General features: G+C 65.9%; 5 protein-coding genes across 5 annotated transcripts; 3 read left to right on the forward strand and 2 right to left on the reverse strand.

Moving 5' to 3' along the window:
- Positions 1-284: 284 nt before the first annotated feature.
- EMIHUDRAFT_308411 (hypothetical protein) lies at positions 285-593 on the forward strand (the record flags this gene model as incomplete). Its single annotated transcript, XM_005775417.1, has 1 exon — positions 285-593. One exon carries the CDS (start codon positions 285-287, stop codon positions 591-593), a length of 309 nt encoding a protein of 102 aa, XP_005775474.1.
- Positions 594-3,166: 2,573 nt separating this feature from the next.
- Positions 3,167-5,287, reverse strand: EMIHUDRAFT_432143 (hypothetical protein). Its single transcript, XM_005775418.1, has 5 exons — positions 4,577-5,287; positions 4,041-4,112; positions 3,690-3,782; positions 3,459-3,510; positions 3,167-3,318 (listed from the first exon to the last, which is right to left on the reverse strand). The coding sequence occupies exons 1-5, from the start codon at positions 5,156-5,158 to the stop codon at positions 3,191-3,193; spliced, it is 927 nt and encodes a 308-aa protein (XP_005775475.1). The 5' UTR covers positions 5,159-5,287; the 3' UTR covers positions 3,167-3,190.
- Positions 5,288-7,165: 1,878 nt separating this feature from the next.
- EMIHUDRAFT_447789 (hypothetical protein) lies at positions 7,166-8,489 on the forward strand (the record flags this gene model as incomplete). Its single annotated transcript, XM_005775419.1, has 4 exons — positions 7,166-7,361; positions 7,498-7,697; positions 8,088-8,250; positions 8,322-8,489. 3 exons carry the CDS (start codon positions 7,166-7,168, stop codon positions 8,160-8,162), a joined length of 471 nt encoding a protein of 156 aa, XP_005775476.1. The 3' UTR covers positions 8,163-8,250; positions 8,322-8,489.
- A 651-nt stretch (positions 8,490-9,140) lies between these two features.
- Positions 9,141-10,072, forward strand: EMIHUDRAFT_447790 (hypothetical protein; the record flags this gene model as incomplete). Its single annotated transcript, XM_005775420.1, has 3 exons — positions 9,141-9,481; positions 9,654-9,690; positions 9,875-10,072. The coding sequence occupies exons 1-3, from the start codon at positions 9,276-9,278 to the stop codon at positions 10,070-10,072; spliced, it is 441 nt and encodes a 146-aa protein (XP_005775477.1). The 5' UTR covers positions 9,141-9,275.
- Positions 10,073-14,288: 4,216 nt separating this feature from the next.
- EMIHUDRAFT_95635 (hypothetical protein) lies at positions 14,289-18,058 on the reverse strand (the record flags this gene model as incomplete). Its single annotated transcript, XM_005775421.1, has 8 exons — positions 14,289-14,723; positions 15,014-15,017; positions 15,154-15,269; positions 15,750-15,809; positions 16,147-16,257; positions 16,665-16,752; positions 17,016-17,070; positions 17,614-18,058. The coding sequence occupies 8 exons, from the start codon at positions 18,056-18,058 to the stop codon at positions 14,289-14,291; spliced, it is 1,314 nt and encodes a 437-aa protein (XP_005775478.1).
- Positions 18,059-18,447: the final 389 nt, after the last annotated feature.

The following is an 18,447-nucleotide window of genomic DNA, read 5'->3' on the forward strand; positions in this document are numbered from 1 at the left end:
GCATGCTCGTCCGCTGCCTCCCCCAAACGGAGGAGGGGCGCGCGGCGGGCGTGGAGGGGTCCGAGACCGCAGCGGCGGGGGAGGGGGGCGGCCCCGCCGGCGGCCCGCCGCTGCAGCGAGCCACAGCGGGCGCTGGCTTGCCGCCGCTGCCGGTTGAGGTCGTGAGCGTGCAGAGCGGCGCAGAAGGCGCTGCCGTGCTTCCGACGCGGGCCGCGAGTGAGACGCTCTGCACGCCGGAGCTGGTCGATGCGGTTGCGGCGCGTGTCCGCGCCATCGAGGCGGCGATGCTGCTGCGCGGCGAGGCGGCCGCCGCCGCGGTGCGCTCTCTGGCCGCCGAGCTGCTCAGAGGCGTCGACCCCGACACGCCGCTTGCCGACGCGGGCCTGGACGTGGAGGCGGCGATGCAGTTCGGCGTCCGGCTGCAGGCACTGGTGGGGGAGCTCCCGCCGACGGTGGCGCGCGACTACCCGACGCTGCGCGCGCTCGAGGTGTACGTCGCGAACCGCGAGACGACGGTCGCCGCCGGGGACGGCGGGTGGGGGTCGAGACTGCAGAGCTGGTGGGAGAGGGTGAAGGAGAGGGCGCTCGGGTAGGCGGAGGTGGAGGCCGCGTTGAGTCGTGTAGAGAGTAGTACCGAGGCGGAGCTGCTCGCGACGGCGAACCTGGACGATCACCGGCCGTCCGCGCGAGCCAGGCTGCTGAGCCGCGCCGTGGGGGCGAGAGCGAGCATGGATCTTCCGGGAAGCAGAGGAGACGAGTGTGTTGTGTGACGCGACGACTCGGCGAGGCAGGTACGGTGCAAGGCATGTCGTGCGGGGGTCGCGACGCGTCGTCGTTGGGTCATGGTTGCCGTGAAGTGTCGGTTCGGGGGTTTTACAAAAAATTGATATGTCAGTCCCGGAGCCGAGGCGAGGCCCAGAGTGCAGAGACTACCTGAGGCCTCTCTAGAGGCTCCGGAGGTGTGCATTATATCAACCAAAGCCCATCCACCACGGCGTCTCGACGTGAGGAGAGCCAAGGTCCCGCGACGTGAGGCGGGTGGCGTTCTGCTTCCCGCGCGGCCCGAACAGGGCGTCGCCAAAGACGCCGACCACCCCGCCGGTCGCGGACAGCACATCTCCCGACGCCGACAGCACATCTCCGGACAGCATATCGCCCGCGACCTCGGTCGCCCCGACAACCACGTTACCGGTCACCTGCTCGCCCACCTGCAAGCCCGACGCGGCAATCTTTCCGGGCGGCCCGAACTGTTCCATCGTGTCGTAGAGCTCGCAGCCGGGGAGGATGTGCTGCAGCGCTGGTAGCATTGGCATCGGCCTCGGCAGCCGCAATGCAAGTAGCTGGTTGAGTGCCGTCTGGGCGTCTGCGGCAAGGTGGCGGCGGAAGAGGTTATGGGGGCGTCGATTGAAACACGTGGCGAGCTGGCGGGGGCGAGGGGTGTGCTCTCTTGAGTCGATTTGCGGCCGGATGAAGCGCTCGTCGATACTGCCGGCGAGCGTGGAGGAGAGCGACGACCACCAGGCGCCGCTCTCGGTGGTCTCATCGGCGAGTTCCTCCTCGACTACGAGGCTAAAGTCGCCACGAGTCGCATTCGCACCGCTCATCTCAGCCTTGGAGAGGCTGCGCATGGGGCCGACGTGGAAGGAGCGGAAGGGGATGTCGGCTGAGAGGTCCTCCCCGTCGTGGCTGCCCAAATCAGCAGCGTCCCATCCGACCGACACCTCGGCCAACTTCATGCTCAGCATCGTGCACCCCTCCACCTCGAGCGAGAAGTCCGCCGACAGCGTGGCGTTGCAAAGTCGCGCGAGGAGCGCAAAGGGGCCCAGGTGCATCGAGGCGGCAGGTACCTCCTCCTCCTTGACTGAACAGAGGGAATCTGATCGCGCCGCGATTTTCATTTCAACGATGCCGCCACCGGCTCCATGCGAGGCCAGCGACTCTTGCCAGGTTTGCCTGCCGTCACCGACGCGGAGCGAGAAGTGCCCCGTCACGTTGAAGCGGTTGTTGAAGATGTTGCACATGCCTATCGCGTCCGCCGTCTGTATGCTGTCCACCTCAAGCCCGTCCAGTCCAACGATTGTGCCGCCCAGGCTCTGCAGCGTCTGCACCTCGCTGCACCGCGACATGACGTCTCCCACCGCCGAGCCCACGACGCTGCCGATGTCTCGGCCGCCCCACAGGCCGGAGAGCACGCTGCCGGCATGCGAGAAGAGGTCCTGCTTGGCAGCCTCAGCGCAGGCGAGCAAGCACTCCTTGCTCATCGGCGGTCCGCTCCACGTGCGACCTGTTGTGTTGTCTGGCGCGACGACAAGGCGCGAGGGGACAATCGAGCCGAGCACCTCGTTGAGCACTGTCTTGGCCAGCTCTGGCTCGACCAACGCTATGCACAGGTTCATAGACTCTACGCTGCGCTCTGCCGGCGGCCCCGCCGAGAGGCGAGCGGGATTGCTGCAAGCTCGCAGGAGGAGGACGAGGAGCACGAGGAGCGCGAGCATCGCCCGTATGAATCCGGGGCCAGCGCCCGTCTGCATGTTGGGTGCCCAGTGCCCCGAGAGGGGGGGTAGCTCGCGAAAGAGGAAGGCGCGCGACTAACAGGAGGGACGCACGTCTCGTGAGAGTGGTGCTCTTGGGGTGGTCCCGGTCGCTCGACTGCCAGCTAGCGGCCCTTTTGAGCTAGCCAGGCTGGCTGTGCGGTTGCTTTTGAGCCTGTACGTACGTGCTTATAGCTTACTGGGAGAAAAGAGAGAGGGGGGTTGTGTCAGCCTGTATGCGCATATTCGCGCGATCTCGTACTTTAAGGCTGGATCCGGCCATTCCAAGGGTATACCTTTGAGAATCCCCAGCCTCCCTCCCTCCTAGTCACAATCTCAATTTCTCGACTCTCCAACACGAAGTGCTGCGATCGGGGTTCTCCCATTTCTTTTTTCCTTTCTTTTTTTGGGCCCTGTGAGCACCCTAGCCAGGGGGGGGGGGGCGAGAAGGGGGTTGGACACAGAAAGAATTTCACAACAAAAGGCTCTCGCACAAAAAAAGAAAAGCACGTACTTCGTACACCCATACACGGCCACAGACAACCCCAGGCAGTCCCCGGTGCCGCAGTCGCTGTCGCAGTCATGCTCGGGCGAGCGGCCAGTCGAACAAGCGCCCCCCTCCCAAAGCGGCCGCCTTCCCAGGCAGCGCCCATACTCGCTCACGGCGCGAAGTGGACGCGGAAAATTCCGCGCAGGCCGTCGGCCACCCAGACCTCCTCGCCCTCCCAGCCATACCGCCCGGCGGCGTGCGAGTGCTGCGCGAGCTTCTCGACGCGGGAGATGGTTCCTATGGAGATGCCAGAGACGCGTCCCGGACATGGCGGGAGGGGGTCTAGACGCTGCATCTCGGCTGTATCTCGGCGGCATCTCGGCGGCATCTCGGCGGCATCTCGGCGGCATCTCGGCTGCATCTGCCAGAGACGCCGCCTTGGACTTTGGCGCGTGCGGGCGCATGGTCGAGGCTCTCGAGGCGCACGTCCTGGCGAGGGAGGGGGAGGGGTGGGACTAAGGCGAGAGGGGGGGGGGGGGGGGGGGCAGTGAAGGGGCAGTGGAGGGGGTGTCAAGAAGGGCGGCGGGTCAGAAGGGGAAAACCGAGGGTGAAGGGGGTGCGACCACAGCGGGCGAGAACACAAGGCAATCTCTTGACCTCGCGGCGACCTGGTAGGCTCCGCCCGCGCCCGGCGGCGGGTGGGCGGCGGAGAGGTAGGAAGTCTCGAGCGATTCGAGCAGTGCGCTCCATGCGCTGCTCACCTTGAGGTACGGAACAGCAGTCAGTACCGCTCGTTGCTGAAGGCGTCAGTTGACTTCTAGCCGCGAGAGTGCGCTCCATGCGCTGCTCACCTTCCGGAGCATCAAGCCAACGCAGGCAGTCAGACATGAATGACTAAAGTCGCGAGAGTGAGCTCGAGCAAGGCTGCTCGCCGCCTCGCACCTGTGTCCTCGGCTACTCTCGGCCAATCTCGGCTATCTTGGCCATCTCTCGGCCATGCATCTCGGGCGGTCTCTCGCCTTTTCGCCCGTGTCCTCGAGCGCCTGCCGCACCTCGGGGATGGTGGCCACCGCGGCGCCGACGGCGGCAACCTGCGGGCAACCTCGGCTAATCTCGGCTAATTAATTACTCAGGAGGCGCCGACCGCGGCAGCCTGCGGGCAATCGAAGACTGTGGACGGGCTCTGTTCGGGAGCCCGCCGGGCCGGCTGAGGCTGTGTGTCCGTCTGCCGTGGACCAGGTGATGCCTAGGAGCCCTTCACGGACGGTGTGTATGCTATCCAACACCTAGGGACCGCGTGGGGTGAGCAGCGGTCTGGGTGAGCCGGGCTCGGCGGCGGTGGCGGCGTCAGCAGGCGGATCGTCGCGGTTTCGAGCCGCGTGTCGCAGCCACGGCGTGACCTCGACTCGGGGAGCGCTGCGAGCTCCATCTCGGGTCGAGATCTCGGCGGTGATGTCTCGATGGCCGGCCCTCTAGATCTACATCTCTAGATCTACATCCTCCCCATGTCTCGATGGCCGACCCTCTCTCGGCCACGTCTCGGCTGAACCTCGACCTGCGACGCGACTCGGAGGGCGCTGCCCGCCCGATGCGCCGCCGTGCCGACGCCGGTGAAGCCAGCGGCGTTCGCGGCTGCGGCGGCCGTCTCGAGGCCGGCAGACAGCGCAAAGCCGCTACCGGCGATCATCTGCGCCTCGCCGCCGCCTCCGCCGCCTCGGGAGTGGGCCAAGGCTTGTGCGGCCAGCAGGACCTCGGCAAACTCGCCGCTCGCGCCGCCGCTCGCAAAGGCCGCCGTCGCCGCCGCGGCGAATGCGGCGAACGCCGCCTCGGCACTCATGCTGCTCTCGGCGCGCTGGCCGCTGCTGCTCGGGCAGTCGCCAGAGCCAGGCAGCCCTCCTCCTCCGCGTCGGAGGTCAGTGTCGTACCGGCGCCGCTTGTCCGTGTCACCGAGCACCTCCCACGCCTCCGCCACGCGCCGGAAAGCGTCGGTCGCTTGCGGATGGTCGTTTTTGTCCGGGTGCACGCGTACAGACGTGCGCAGAAACCGCTGGCGGAGGTCGGCGGCGGCGGCGTCCCGCGGAGCGCCGAGGACGGAATAGTGGTCGCGCGCGCCGAGCACGGACTTGACCGCGTCCATTGCGGTCGGGCGAGCGGGAGTCGGCGAGGGCTTGCGAGGGTCGCTTGCGAGGGTCGTTTGCGAGGGTCGTCTTGCGTCGGGCGAGCGGGAGTCGCGGGGGCGGTGGTAAGGTCAGGAAGGCAGGGGGTCCATTAGGAGCGAAATCGCGAACGGCCCGAGCAGAGAGGGCGACGGCGGAGCACGAGGGGGCAACGGAAACGCTACCAATGACGCGAACCGAGGCACGGGCGACGGCGGGGACGGGGAGGGCGACAGCGACGTCGAGGTTGACGCAACGGTATCGAGAGCGCCACCCAAAAGGGGGCGGACAGCCATGGAGGTCACCGAATGGAGGGCGAACGGCACGATACGAAAAGGCAGGGCGAGGCGGATAGAGAAGGAAGTGCCGAGGAGGCCATGGTGGAGGGGAGGGACGGGAGGACGAAAGAAGGGCGAGGAGGACGAGCGGCCCGCACAGGCCGCGAGCAGACAGCGCCTGCTGGCCATCTCGAGACATTCGCAAAGAACGCTAGCTACATGGGAGGGCTTCGTGAAGGATGGATTGAAAAACATTCGAACAAAGAAGAGGCGACGGGAGGAACCGGCAGAGGATGCAGTGACGTGACACACACACACACACACACACACACACACACACACACACACACACACACACACACACACACACACACACACACACACACACACACACACACACACACACACACACACACACACACACACACACACACACACACACACACACACACACACACACACACACACACACACACACACCGCTCACCCACGCGTACCACGCGCACCGGGCCTTGCACTTTAAATGCCGTGGGGCTCCTGTCGTTAGACGTGGAGACGCGAGGGTTGCCCCCCCTTGCCCCACCACCTCGTGTGTGTGGAGAAGTTTACCTTACCTTACCTTACCTTAGGGTTGCGAGCAACTTGGCTCACAATCCTAGCGACAAGCCTCCGACTGCGAGCAGCAGCGCTCGCAATCCTAGAACTTTCGCCGATTACGAGCGACACCGCCCACAGTCCTACGACTTCTAGGATTGCGCGCGGGTCCCCTCGCACAATCGGTGCGAGCACTGTTTGGATTGTGAGGAGATCCTCCCGGCGCGCTCACTCACAAGCGCTCGCGGCTGGAGCGATTGGGAGCGCCCTCTGTGCGCCTGCTAGCCAACTAGCAGTCCTTGGATCTTTGGTACCGGATTGTGAGCGCAGCCGCTCATAGTCCTACAAGACGTAGCTCGTAGGATTGCGAGCGCTCCTGCTCGCAATCGGAGGCATGTTGCCAGGATTGTGAGCTAAGCTGCTCGCAACCCTAGACCTTGCTCGGATTGCGAGCGCGCTGGTAGTAGTCGTAGGCGTCACCAGTCACCTTGGGAGCGGAGCTGCTCTTAGTCCTAGAAGATGTATGTAGGATTGCGAGCGTGGGTGCTCACAATCGCACAGAGATGCTACGATTGCGAGGCCTGCTGCTCACAATCCTTCGACTTCTAGGATTGAGAGCAGCGCTGCTCTCAATCCTAGCCTGGTAGAAAAGAAGGTTCACCCGCACTCAGCCAGGACCCGTGGGGCAGACATCGAGAGCGAGAAAAAGAAATTGCCCTATTTTCCACTCTAAAAAGATTTTAAACAAAAGAACTCTCTCTCACGACACTCGCTAGGTAGGTAGGTAGAAAGGTGAAGAACAGCCAGGCTCGGACTGGACACCAACGCGGTATGGGTGGACGCTCGCTGGACAGATGATGACGACACGCATGAGCGACTCACAGACACAAACAAGCTCACAAGACACACAGCCAGCTGGCTGCCACACACCCTGAGTTGGCGTACACATAACTCAAGGCCACATCCTCCCTGTCTCGCTCGACACAGGTAAAAAGAAACCCCCAAATGTCAATCTGGCCGCTGGTGCGCTGGCGTCGGGGGGAGAGGACTCGCTGGCCAGCGCACATTTGGGGATCAGAGCACCCCCCTCCCCGCTGCGGCCCAGTTCTTGCAGCGATGGCAGCGAGCGATCCGGCGAGCGATCCGGTCGAGGCGCCTGCTGTGCTCGAGGCGGCCGCGCCAGGCTTCGCCGCTCGCGCGGCCGCCTCTCTCCGCGCCGATGGCTTTGTACGCGTCCGCCTCAAGTCCACCGACCTCGCATCGGCCATGTATGAGCGCTGTGCCGCCTTCTTTGACGACCCGGAGGCACCCGGTGCCGCCTTTTCCGCCGCCCGCGGGACCACCCACGCAGCAGTGGGACGGATGCCCTCAGGCGTCTCGCAGCACCCACATTCCTCCTCGCGACCGGTCTGCTCACGACCGGCGGTGCGGCTACTCTCGCGAACGAGGCCGCGAGTTCCTCGAGCTGCACCCGCGTGCCGCCTGCGCCGCCGCCGCGCTGGCCAAAGCGGACGGCCCGGCGGCGGCAGCCCTGCAAGCGGTCGCTGAGTGCGCTGAGGCGTGTCACGCAGTCGCCGTGGCGGTCCTGGAGGAGCTAGCGGCGGAGGGCGGCGAGGGCGGCGAGGGCGGGGCAGCGCTGGCTCAGCTTGTCAGAGACGAGGCGCTGCTTGGCGGCGGCGGCGGCGGCGGCGAGGACACTGGCAGCGGCGGCGGCGGTGGCAGCGCCCGCCGAGGTGGTGGCGGCGGAGGTGGCAGCAGCGGTGGAAGCGGCGAACGTGGCAGCGGCGGCGGCGAGGGCGGCGGCGAGGGCGGCGGCGAGGGCGACGGGCTGGGAGTCTGCGATCGGTCGTACAGCGCCTCGATGCTTCGCGTGCACCGGTACAGCGCCGGCGTCGACTTTCCTCCGCACGAAGACCTCGGGCTGGTGACGGTGGCGCCGCGCGCAACAGCCGCCGGCCTGCAGGTCCAGCTGCCCTGCAGTCTCGGCCGTGCCGAAGCGTTCTCTCGGCCATCTCTCAGCCAGATCTCGGCCTGCCAGGTCCAGCTGCCCTGCGGCCGTTTCGAGGCGATCGAGGAGTCGATGGCGGCGGACGAGGCGCTTCTCTTCGCCTAGAAGGTTCCGAGAAGGTTGCGAGAAGGTTCCGAGAAGGTTCCATGCGGACGAGGCGCTTCTCTTCGCCGGCTCGTCCCTCGCCGCGCTGGTGCGGAGCATCCCCTACCCCACGGTACCCGAATCCACCCTCCCTACCCCACAGGACCCGGACCCACCCAGGTGCGGGGCATCCGGCCGCTGCCGCACAAGGTCGCAGCGCAGGGCAGCGGCCTGCGTCTCTCCGCGCCCTACTTCCTTCGCGCCACGCCGCGCCTCGCGCTAGGCCGCGCCAGCATGCCGCCCGGCGCTGCGGGCGGGGCAGGCGGCGCGGTGTGCGGCGCGGTGTGCGGCGCGGTGTCGGTAGGGGAGTTTGTCGAGGCCAAGATGGCGGAGCGCTCCAACGCGGCGCGCGCGGCGGTCGAGGCGGCGGCGCGGGAGGCGGCGGCGGCGCAGGCGGCGGCGGCGGCAGCGCTGGCGAGCACGATCGGGCGCGATTGCACTGTGCCGGTGGCGGTGGCGACGCCGGTCGCCGCGCTGCTCCCGCCACCGCCGCCGCTGCCGACGGCGGCGGCGGAGGCGGAGGCGGAGGCGACGACGGGGGAGGCGGCGGAGGCGGTGGCGGCAACAGCGACGGAGGCGGTGACGGCGGCGACGGCGGCAGCGACGGCGACGGCAGCGACGGCAATGGCAGCAGCGACGGCGACGGCGGTTGCGTTTGGGGGGGCGGTAGCGCTTGGGGGGGCGGTAGCGCGGAGGCCTGGCCCGCCAGCTCGGGTGCGGGCGGCGTTTCTGCGGATCGACGCTGACGGCGACGGGCGGGTGGCGTGGGGTGAGCTGGAGCGAGGCTTTGCCGACGAGTTCGGCGCGAGGCTGTCGGCCAGAGGCGCGGCTGCCGGAGGGGCGGCGGAGGAGGTGGATACGGATGCCGATGCGTGGGCGGCGGGCGGGGAGGAGGCGGAGGGAGAGGCGACGTCGGGCGGCGAGGAGGGGGAGGGGGGGGCGGCGGGGGCGCCGCGGCTGGCCGGCGACGCGCGCGATCGCCTCTCGTCTCTCTTTGACGCCCTCAGCATTGGCGACCTCTTCTACCCGGCCCGCTACTTTGACGCCGGCCGCTTCAACGAGGCGTACGCCGAGATGCTGTTCTCCGCCTTCGACGCGCGCGGCGAGGGCGCACTCGACTACACGCAGGCGCAGCAGGCGCTGCAGTGGCTGATGCGGACGCCCGCCGACGGCGGCGCCAAGCCCGAGGTGCCGCTGGCCTGCCCGGCCGAAGCGTATGATGCGGCGGGAGGGCTCAGGCTGGAGCGGCCGTGGTTCTTCATGCTCTATCGCACGATGCCGTGAGGTAAGGTACGGTAAATTTCTCCACAACACAAATGTGATGTGGGGCAAGAGGGGGGGCAACCATCGCATATCTCCTCCCGGACACGGGCAGGTGGGGAGCCCCCCACGCGGCATCGCAAAGTGCAAAAGGCCCCATCTAGAAAACCCCCGGCTCTCGTACACGATGAGAAACCAGCGAGGGGGCAGGTTGCGTTCGTTTGTCACTGTTCGCGGCTCGGCTTGCGTATGCGGATGGGAACTTCGAGGACAGCAGGCGTCCCACCCCCTCCGGCCATCCCCCCGGCTCCCAAGTGCGCGGCCGCGACGCGCTGCGCACCCTCTTGTTCCGCGCTGCGCCCGCTCTCGGCATGGCCGTCGTCCGCCGAGATCACCTCCTCTTCGCGCCGCAGGTGCACAACCAAGGGCTGGCCACCTCCGTATCCATCATGGTGAAGCCAATGGGCCAAAAAGGGAGAGCGCTCCCCTCCCAGGTGGCCGGAGGGTACACCTCGGGTCGGCGTGCTGGGGGGGGCGCCGGTGCGCAAGCCCACTTTCCGGGCGACCCCGAGGGGGAGGAGGCCGGGCGAGTGGCAGCAACTCACTGTTAGTGTCCCGGGCCGCTGCGGCACCGTTTATACGGCCCCTCGTGATGTCTTTCCGATTGTGAGTCGTCCTCTGGCCAGCCGAGGGGCACCAGAACGGCATGTGTACTGGTGCTGGCTGCGGGTGCGGAACGGGCTTTTTTTAACTCGCAACCAACTATACTATACAAGGACACCCTCGGGGGGGACACTCGGCGCATGTGCGTCACGTCAGGGTGGAGTTGGCGGTGGCCGAGCGTCGTCTCCCAATCGACTCGCAGCGCGGAGTCGAGGGGTAAAGCGCGTCGCGCTGCGACACTCGAGAGCCGGCGGGATAGCCGTGGGGCGCGGCCGACTTTGAAGTCCTCGAAGATCCGGTGCGCATTCGTCCTCTGAGACCCACGCGTACAGGAAAGGGGCGAGAACGCGGCCATTCTCCATTGACAATCTAACGCTCAACCTTGAGCTAGCCCGTTCCACACAGTGAGATATGAGGCGAGGTGAGGCGAGATGTCAGATGAGGCGAGGTGAGGCGAGATGAGGCGAGATGAGGCGAGGTGAGGCGACGTTAGGCGAGATGAAGCGGGATGCACAGCGAGAATGTGCAGCGAGATGCCTCTTTTGCAGTAAGATGTCTTATGCTGTGTGGGGCTGCTTGTGCTGCCTGCTCCCCCGGGCTGGCAGCACAAGCAGCCACACAAGTCAGAGCTTTTGGGTTGTGTGGCTGCTTGTGCTGCCTGCTCAAATTGAGCAGGCAGCACAAGCAGCATTGAGCAGGCAGCACAAGCAGCCACACAAGTCAGCTTTGGGATGCTTGGTTGCTCACGGCGACGCCCAATGCGTGCGCCGGTAGGGGGGAGTGCGTGCGCGCGCATTGTGGCTGTGCGCGCATTGTGTGCATTGTGGCAGGCCTGCTGCTGCTGATGGGAAGTGTGCTCTGTGTGTAGCGCTGCGCTGGCGTGCGACGCGCGCGTGCTGTGCGCGTGTGCGTGTTGGATACTCGCGCGCGTCTGCGTTGTTGCGCGCGCGCCGGTGTGTGCTGTGTGATGTACTGTGCTATGCGCCTGTTTACTGTGCTGTGCAGCGCAGGCTGGCTGGCAGGGCTGCGCGGCGGGCTGCGGCGTGCTGTGGGTGGTCGCGCGCCTGCCTGATGGTGTACTGCGGCCGCTCAGCCCGCCCGACCGGGTCGTCGGCGACCCAGGGCGCGGGCATGCGGACTGCGCTGCATGTGAGGCTGTGTGCGCGCGGCCGGCACGTATGTTTCCGTGCGGTGAGGGACGCGCGTATGTGTTCACGCTGCGGGCGCGGGCGGGCGCGGGGGGCGGCGTGGTCTCACCGCGGTCCGGTATAGGATACCGACTCGGAAGCGGCTGGGAACGAGGCTGAGGCAGAAGATGCGGCAGAGGATTTGAGGATGCGCTCAATCCACGCCCGATCGCATCGGCGGAGGGGGTCAAGAAGGACCCAGCTCCGAGCGAGAAGGCGACGCTGAAGTGAAACATCATCGTAGAAACCTCGACGACCCCGGCCGTGCAAAGCGGGCGCACGAGCCGGCAGCCGGCGTGACACTTTATTTACGCAAGACAGGAAATTCTGATTCTGAATTTGGTTTCACATCTTGTCCGGGTAGCCACGGGCGCCGCCGCGCCCGCGCCCGCGCTCAGACCGAGGCCAGTATTACTACTCAGGCAGTACGGCGAAGATGGCTGCGGCCCCGATCAGCGCGCAGGTCTTCTCACGTGCAGGATGGTGGCGCCGTTCGACTCCAAATCGATCGAGATGTTCCGGCTGATCCGGCCCGCGAGTCCAAACAGCCGGCACACTTCTAACGGCAGTGGCGGCGGGACGGCGGCGGCGGCGGCGGCGGCGGGGCGAGTGACGGCTTTCATCCAGTTCAAGAGCACGACCGCCAGTGCAGAGTGCAGTCTCCTACTGGCGGTCACCATAATGGGCATGCAGCAAGCATGCTCGGTGCCACGGGCTCCCCGCTCGCGACAGACTCTAGAACGAGCGACTCGAGCTCGTCGCGAGTGCACTTGGCAGCCTGCCTCGCGTAGTCTGTCGGGAACGTGCAGCAGTTGTCGCCGTCGTAGCCGTACCCAGCCGCGGCGCACGAGCGCTGGCAGTACTTGTTTGCTACCCAGTTGGGGTTCCTGACGCGGCAGTAGCCTATACCAAATTCCCAGGTGGAGCAGTGGAGGCCGTTTTGCACCATATACGTGGTCCGCTTGTCGCTGCACCGTCTGCAGGGGGGCGAAGGCGGCGGCGGCGGCGAGGGCGGTGGCAAGGGCGGAGGCATGGGGGGCGAAGGCGGCAACTCGCAGCAAATGTCGGGTGCTTTATCGTAGAGTGGCCGTCCCGCCGTGGTGTCTTGGGAGGAGATGTGAGGCCTGCCCAGTGCCCAGCACGTGCGGCGGCAGAATTTGTTGCGGCTGAAGTGGTTGGCCGTCCCTTGGCCACATGGCGCAGGCAGGTAGTCCCACGTTGCGCAGTCAAGGCCGTGCTCGACCATGTACTCGGACGGCCGGTCGTCGCACGCTACGCAAGCCTGCGGCGCCTGTGGCGGAGGCGGCGCGGTTGGCGGTGCGCGCGCGAGCATCATGCCGCCCCCGATCTCGCAACAGCCCGAGCAGTCGCAGCCGAGGGCCGCCGTCTCGGCGCAGCTGTGCCAAGGGATTCGCGCGTGACACGTGCTTCCGTCGCACGAGTTCATGCACTTGGTCGGGTCGTCGTACTTGATGTAAGCTGACCAGGTCCGATACGACTTGCTGATTTCGTCGACAGTACCAATTTGTCGGGGCCCGACCCAGCGACGGCGGCTCGGCTCGGCAGCATCGCTGGGGTTGCCTGCGTACGGGCTAGGCTCAAAGAGCCTGTAAAGCCCTCGCGACTCATATCTGAACCACTCCGCACGATCTGCCTGCAGCCGGTAGCAGTGGCACCGCGATCTTGAGCAGACGTTCATTTCAGCGCTGCTCGTCGTGATGCCGACGCACGACGGATCGTGGTAACACTTTGAGAGACACTCGCGTCCTCCACGGGCGTAGACGCCGTCATGCGGATACCAGATGAGCCCGTTGATGTCGAACCAGTACCCGAGATAGGCAGCCTTTACTTGCTCGAAGCTCGTCGGGGAGCTCGGCGGCAATGATGGCGGCTGCGGCAGCGCCGGTGGCGCCGAGGGCACCGGCGGCAGCGAGGGCGGCGGCCTTGGTGGTGCGGGTGCTCTTGGTGGCGAGGGTGTGTAGTAGTGTGGGCAGCAGCATTCGTGATAGCAGCGATTCGGGTTCGGGCCCGTCCAGCCGTACATGCAAAAGTCCAACGTGGCCCAGCCTGTGCAGTCGCACGGCGTTGCCGCAGGACAGGCCTGGGGAAAGTCTGTGGGATTCCAGCCCCTGCGGGCGCCGGCCGGACGGGCAAGCAGCAGGAGCACATGTCCTTGCCGGGATCGGAATCGCCGCATTGTGGGCACCCAGAGCAAGGCGTGCGCGCAGCTCGGGGTGCGACTGCTGCAGCTCTGGCTGTTGTGGCGTGACGCTGCGTTGGACAAGCGGTTTCGCGCTTGAAGGCCCCGTGCCTGTCTCGAGCGTCTGAATGAGTGACGGCAGGTCTTCGGGGACATCTCGCTCCAAATCATTGGCTGTCCCGAGTCATGTTGTGTGTGCCTTCGCTTGTTTCTATTAACATCGAAGTTTAGCTCAAAAGAGAATTTTACTTTGCTCTTCTCCGAGAGATCATCTACCAGCGCCGGCAACACCCCCCCGACGGCTGGGGCTAGTGCATCGTACCCGTCCTCATCCAGCACCCTATAGCGTGAGCCCTTCCTTCAGCGCAGCGACATGCGCTATCCTCAGCGTCTTCAGCGTATCCTTGGAGTCGGGTGCCGCCTCTGGGCTACTTTGCTGATCGCCGTCCCCGTCTGCGCTCGCGCTACTCTGAGGAACCATCTGGCCTGCTCCCTATTCCCCAGGCAGGCGCCGCGCTAAGCAAGTGCGCCATCGCGTCGCTCTAGCGTCTAGGGGCGGGTTCTCACATCTTCCTCTGTCCATTGGCACGTACAGTACTCTTCTCATGGCACTTCTTTCTTTCTCACGCGCGCGGTCAAGTTTTTGCCACGGCGCACGGGCGAAATAACGCCTAGGATCGGACTATAGTGGCTAGAATGATGTCTGACGTGATAAAAACAAATCGTACGCGGGCAGCCGGAGGGGCGGCGAGCTCGCTCTTTGCACTTTGGGCTGTCTCATTTCGCCTTCTTGCCTGCGGGCAGCTGGATAGGGCCCGCTGGCTGCTTCTTGCCGCCGTTCGCGCCGCTGCCCTCCCAAGCCGGGGCGCCGTCGGCCTCGAGGAGGGGGAAGGGGAGCTCCGCCTCGCTGTACAGGGAGCAGCCGAGCCGCTCCTCGACGAGGCGCACGAAGAAGACGGCGGCCATCGGCGAGACGTTGTCGTTGAAGTCGAAGGCGGTGTTGTGGCACATGCAGTTGGAGCGCGAGCCCGCGGCGCCGAGCCGCGCCCACCCGTTGAGCTTCTCCTCGTTGCCGCCGAGGAACCAAAAGGCGCCCGGCACCTTGTGCAGGAACTCGGAGAAGTCCTCGGCGCCCATCATCGGCAGGCCGTCCTCCGAGACCGCCTCCTCGCGGCGGAGGAGCTTGCGGGCGAGGTCCGCCACCGCGTCGGCCTGCAGGAAGGTTCCAGGAAAGGTCCAGGAAGGCTTTAGGAAAGGTCCAGGAGAGGTCCGCCACCGCGTCGGCCTGCGCCGCGTGGTTGTCGGAGGGTGGTAGGGTCGCGGTTTGGGGTGGGGAAGGGCTCGGGGTGGGGAAGGGTCTGGGGTTGGGAGGGTCTGGGGTTGGGAGAGGGGCAGAGGCCGGGCTTGGGTCTGGGTTTGGGCCAGGGCTTGGGTTGTGGCGCCGGCCTGCGCCGCGTGGTTGTCAACCGCGGGGTAGGCGCCCTCGAGCTCGACCGTGGCACTCGCCTACAGGAAGGCTCGAGGAGAGGTCCAGGAAGGCTCCAGGAAAGGTCCAGGAAAGGTCTCGACCGTGGCACTCGCCCCGAAGGCGGCACACACGCCCGCGACGATCTCGCGTACGCGCCTACGGCTCCATCAGGACCATTCGCGGCTAGTTGTTGATGCGCCGGCCGCACACGCGCCCGCGACGATCTCGCGCCGGTACATGGTCTCGCAGACGGTCGGGTCGAGGTCGCGCAGCGTGCCCTGCATCTCCACCTGGTCGAGATAGGGGGAGATCTGGGGAGATCTGGGGAGATCTGGGGAGATCTTGGGAGATCTGGGGAGATCTTGGGAGATCTGGGGAGATCTTGGGAGATCTGGGGAGATCTGGGGAGATCTGGGAGATCTGGGAGATCTGGGGAGACATGGGACGGGCTGCTGGTGCCGAGATATGGGGAGATGTGGGGAGATATGGGGAGACATGGGACGGGCTGCTGGTGCCGCAGCAGACAGCCGAGATAGCCGAGATAGCCGCGAGGCAGCCGAGATAGCAGTCTGGACGGGCTCCTGGCGCCCCTATCCGAGATGGCAGCGTACTGATGCTGTGGGCGAATGACTGCAGGCGCCCCTCCCCTGGTCGAGATAGAGCCGAGATGAGCCGAGGTCTCGCCGAGATCTCGGCCCCCTCTCCACCTGGTCGAGATCTGGGGAGATCTGGGGAGATCTGGGGAGATCTGGGGAGATCGCTCTCTCCACCTGGTCGGGTATGACGTTGGAGACTTCGCCGCCGTGGATCATCGTCACGCTGCAGACGGCCTGCAGAGGTGAGCCGAGGTGAGCCGAGGTGAGCCGAGGAGAGCACAGGTGAGGAGAGGTGAGGAGAGGTGAGGAGAGGTGAGCAGAGGTGAGGAGAGGTGAGGAGAGATGAGGAGAGGTGAGCCGAAATCAGCCGTGTGTCTTTCGCCACGCCGCAGAGAGGGGCCTGCTTGGTCGGGTCGACAGCGCGCGCCACCACCGACTGGAGATATGGGGAGATATGGGGAGATATGGGGAGATATGGGGAGATAGACCTGCTTGGTCGGGTCGACAGCGCGCGCCACCACCGACTGGAGAGCGACGACGATGTGCGCCTAGTCCCATACCTCCAGAGTACCGAATCCAGTGTGGGTTCGGTCCCGTGGTGGTAGGGGACGATGTGCGCCGCCGTCAGCACCGGATCGACGGCCACGTGCGGCTGCGAGCCGTGGCCGCCCTTGCCCGTCACCTGACGACACGCTCGACGCGTGGAACGAGCCGCAGGTCGGGTGGGTTCGGGTACCGTGGAGGTAGGGGAGGGTGGGCTCTAGGGGTAGGAGGAGGACGCGCCGGTGGAGTTGCGCGCTCGCTGCCACACCACCCAAAAACTGAACCCACACCGGATTCGAGACTCTGGAGGTGTGGGACTAGGCGTCACCAGTGCTGCCTCCAAGTCTACCTCCCAATCTCTCCCCATCTCTCCCCATCTCTCCCCATCTCTCCCCATCTCTCCCCATCTCTCACTGGGCTGCTACTGCCTCCAGGTCTATCTCCCCATCTCTCCCCATCCCTCCCCATATCTCACTGGGCTGCTGCTGCCTCCAGGTCTATCTCCCCATCTCTCCCCATAGCTCCCCATCTCTCCCCATATCTCACCACGATCTTGAACGAGGTCGGGTGAGCCATGACGGCGCCTCGCTTGACGTGCAGCATGCCATACTCGAAGGCGGGCCAGTTGTGGTACCTGGTCAAAGAGAACCATCGCGCGGGTCGGATCTCTCTGTTTAGAGGTGTGCCGTGGGCGGCGCAGCTGTGGTACCTAGACACACACAAAAGAGATGCCCGCCGCCGCGTTTCTTCTTTTGGAGGCGTGCCGTGGGCGGGCCAGCTGTGGCGCCCGCAGCCCTCATCTCACCCCGGCGCAATCTCGGCGCAATCTCGACGCAATCTCGGCGCAATCTCGGCGCAATCTGTCGGCGCAATCTCGGCGCAATCTCGAGATGGCACCCGTAGCACTCGTCGACGCCGTCGAGCGCGCCTTCCTCGATCATCGGCTTGGCGCCTACTCTCCAGATTGCACCGAGACTGCACCGAGGCCGCACCGAGACTGAACCCTCCCCCCTCGGCCCTCGGCCCGGCGCCTCCCGGCCCCTCCTCGGCAGGCTGGAAGAGGAGCCGCACCTGCGGGACGTGTCCTGGACGTGTCGTGGACAGCCCCTCCTCGGAGTGGCTGGAGGAGGAGGAGCGAGCTGCGCCGCGCAGCCCGCCGGCAGCTTGCTCGCCCGCTTCGCAATCAGCGTCGCGGCGCCGAGCAGCGACGCCATGTGGCCGTCGTGGCCGCAGAGGTGGGCCACGCCTGGGAGGACCCGCCGAGAGATGGCCGAGATATCGAGAGGTGGCCGAGAGATGGCCGAGAGATCGCCGAGAGATGGCCGAGATATCGAGAGATGGCCGAGAGATCGCCGAGAGATCGAGAGATGGCCGAGAGATGGCCGAGAGATGGCCGAGAGATGGCCGAGAGATGGCCGAGAGATCGCCGAGAGATCGCCGAGAGATCGCCGAGATGGGCCGCACGCCTGAGGAGATGCTCGGACATGTCATGGACGTGTCATGTGGCCGTCGTGGCCGCAGAGGAGATAGCCTTCGTTGGTCGAGCGGTACGGGAGCGAGCGGTTCATCTCCGTCATCCGCAGCGCGTCCATGTCTGCGCGGAGCGCAATCGTCCTGAGCCCACTCGCCGCCGCGCTTGGCGGACCCTCGCCCTTGATATCGACGACGAGCCCCGTCTTGGCGCAGTCACGCATCGAGGCTGGGTCCAGCCCGGCGAGGCTCTGCAGCGTCTGACGGATGAAGGCGTTCGTCTTGACCTCCTCGAAGCCCGGCTCGGGGTTGGAGTGGATGTGGCGGCGGATCGACGCCATCGTGGAGAAGAGTCCGTCGAGCGCCTCGGCGCTGAGTGGGTCCTCGGCTGCCAAGCGCGTGGCGGTCTCCTCGAGCAGCGCGGCGCCTTCGGAGAGCGGGAAGGCGGGGACTCGGCGGCAGTACGACATCGCGCACAAATTCTTGTGCCAGTGCGAGCCAGTCTCGGGTGCCAGCGCTTCGTTGTAAAATTCTTTAAGGTCCTCCGGGCCAGTTTCGGGGGGCAAACCCCGCCCGGCCCCTAGAGCCCCAGGTAAGGCCCAGGTGTGGCCTAGGGCATCAGAAGGGACCAAGAGGAGTCCAGTCTGAGCCATAGAGCCCATGTCTTTGCCCCCGAAGGTCGCGTTCAAATGCCCGGAACGGACGTTACAGTGGTGTCCGGCCGGCGCGATCACCGAGCTGTGACGCTCAGGGAAGACTGATGAGGTGCTGGTTTCTTTGCCCAGGGCTGGCCTACGGCCCGTGCTGGATCAGCTGACTACTCCTTGGGGAAAATCCTATAGTTCGTTCTTCAGATGCT

Source organism: Emiliania huxleyi, assembly GCF_000372725.1.
Source record: "Emiliania huxleyi CCMP1516 unplaced genomic scaffold EMIHUscaffold_3, whole genome shotgun sequence".
Taxonomy (NCBI): domain Eukaryota; phylum Haptophyta; order Isochrysidales; family Noelaerhabdaceae; genus Emiliania; species Emiliania huxleyi.

What these genes read in the sequence shown, in the direction of transcription:
- EMIHUDRAFT_432143 (XM_005775418.1), bottom strand. Translation starts at nt 5,158, where the DNA reads ATGGACGCGGTCAAGTCCGTGCTCGGCGCGCGCGACCACTATTCCGTC. An exon ending in CCCTCCGAGTCGCGTCGCAG is followed by an intron (nt 4,113 to 4,576) that starts GTCGAGGTTCAG and finishes GGTTGCCCGCAG; the next exon opens with GTTGCCGCCGTCGGCGCCGC. An exon ending in GCGCGGGCGGAGCCTACCAG is followed by an intron (nt 3,511 to 3,689) that starts GTCGCCGCGAGG and finishes CTCCCTCGCCAG; the next exon opens with GACGTGCGCCTCGAGAGCCT.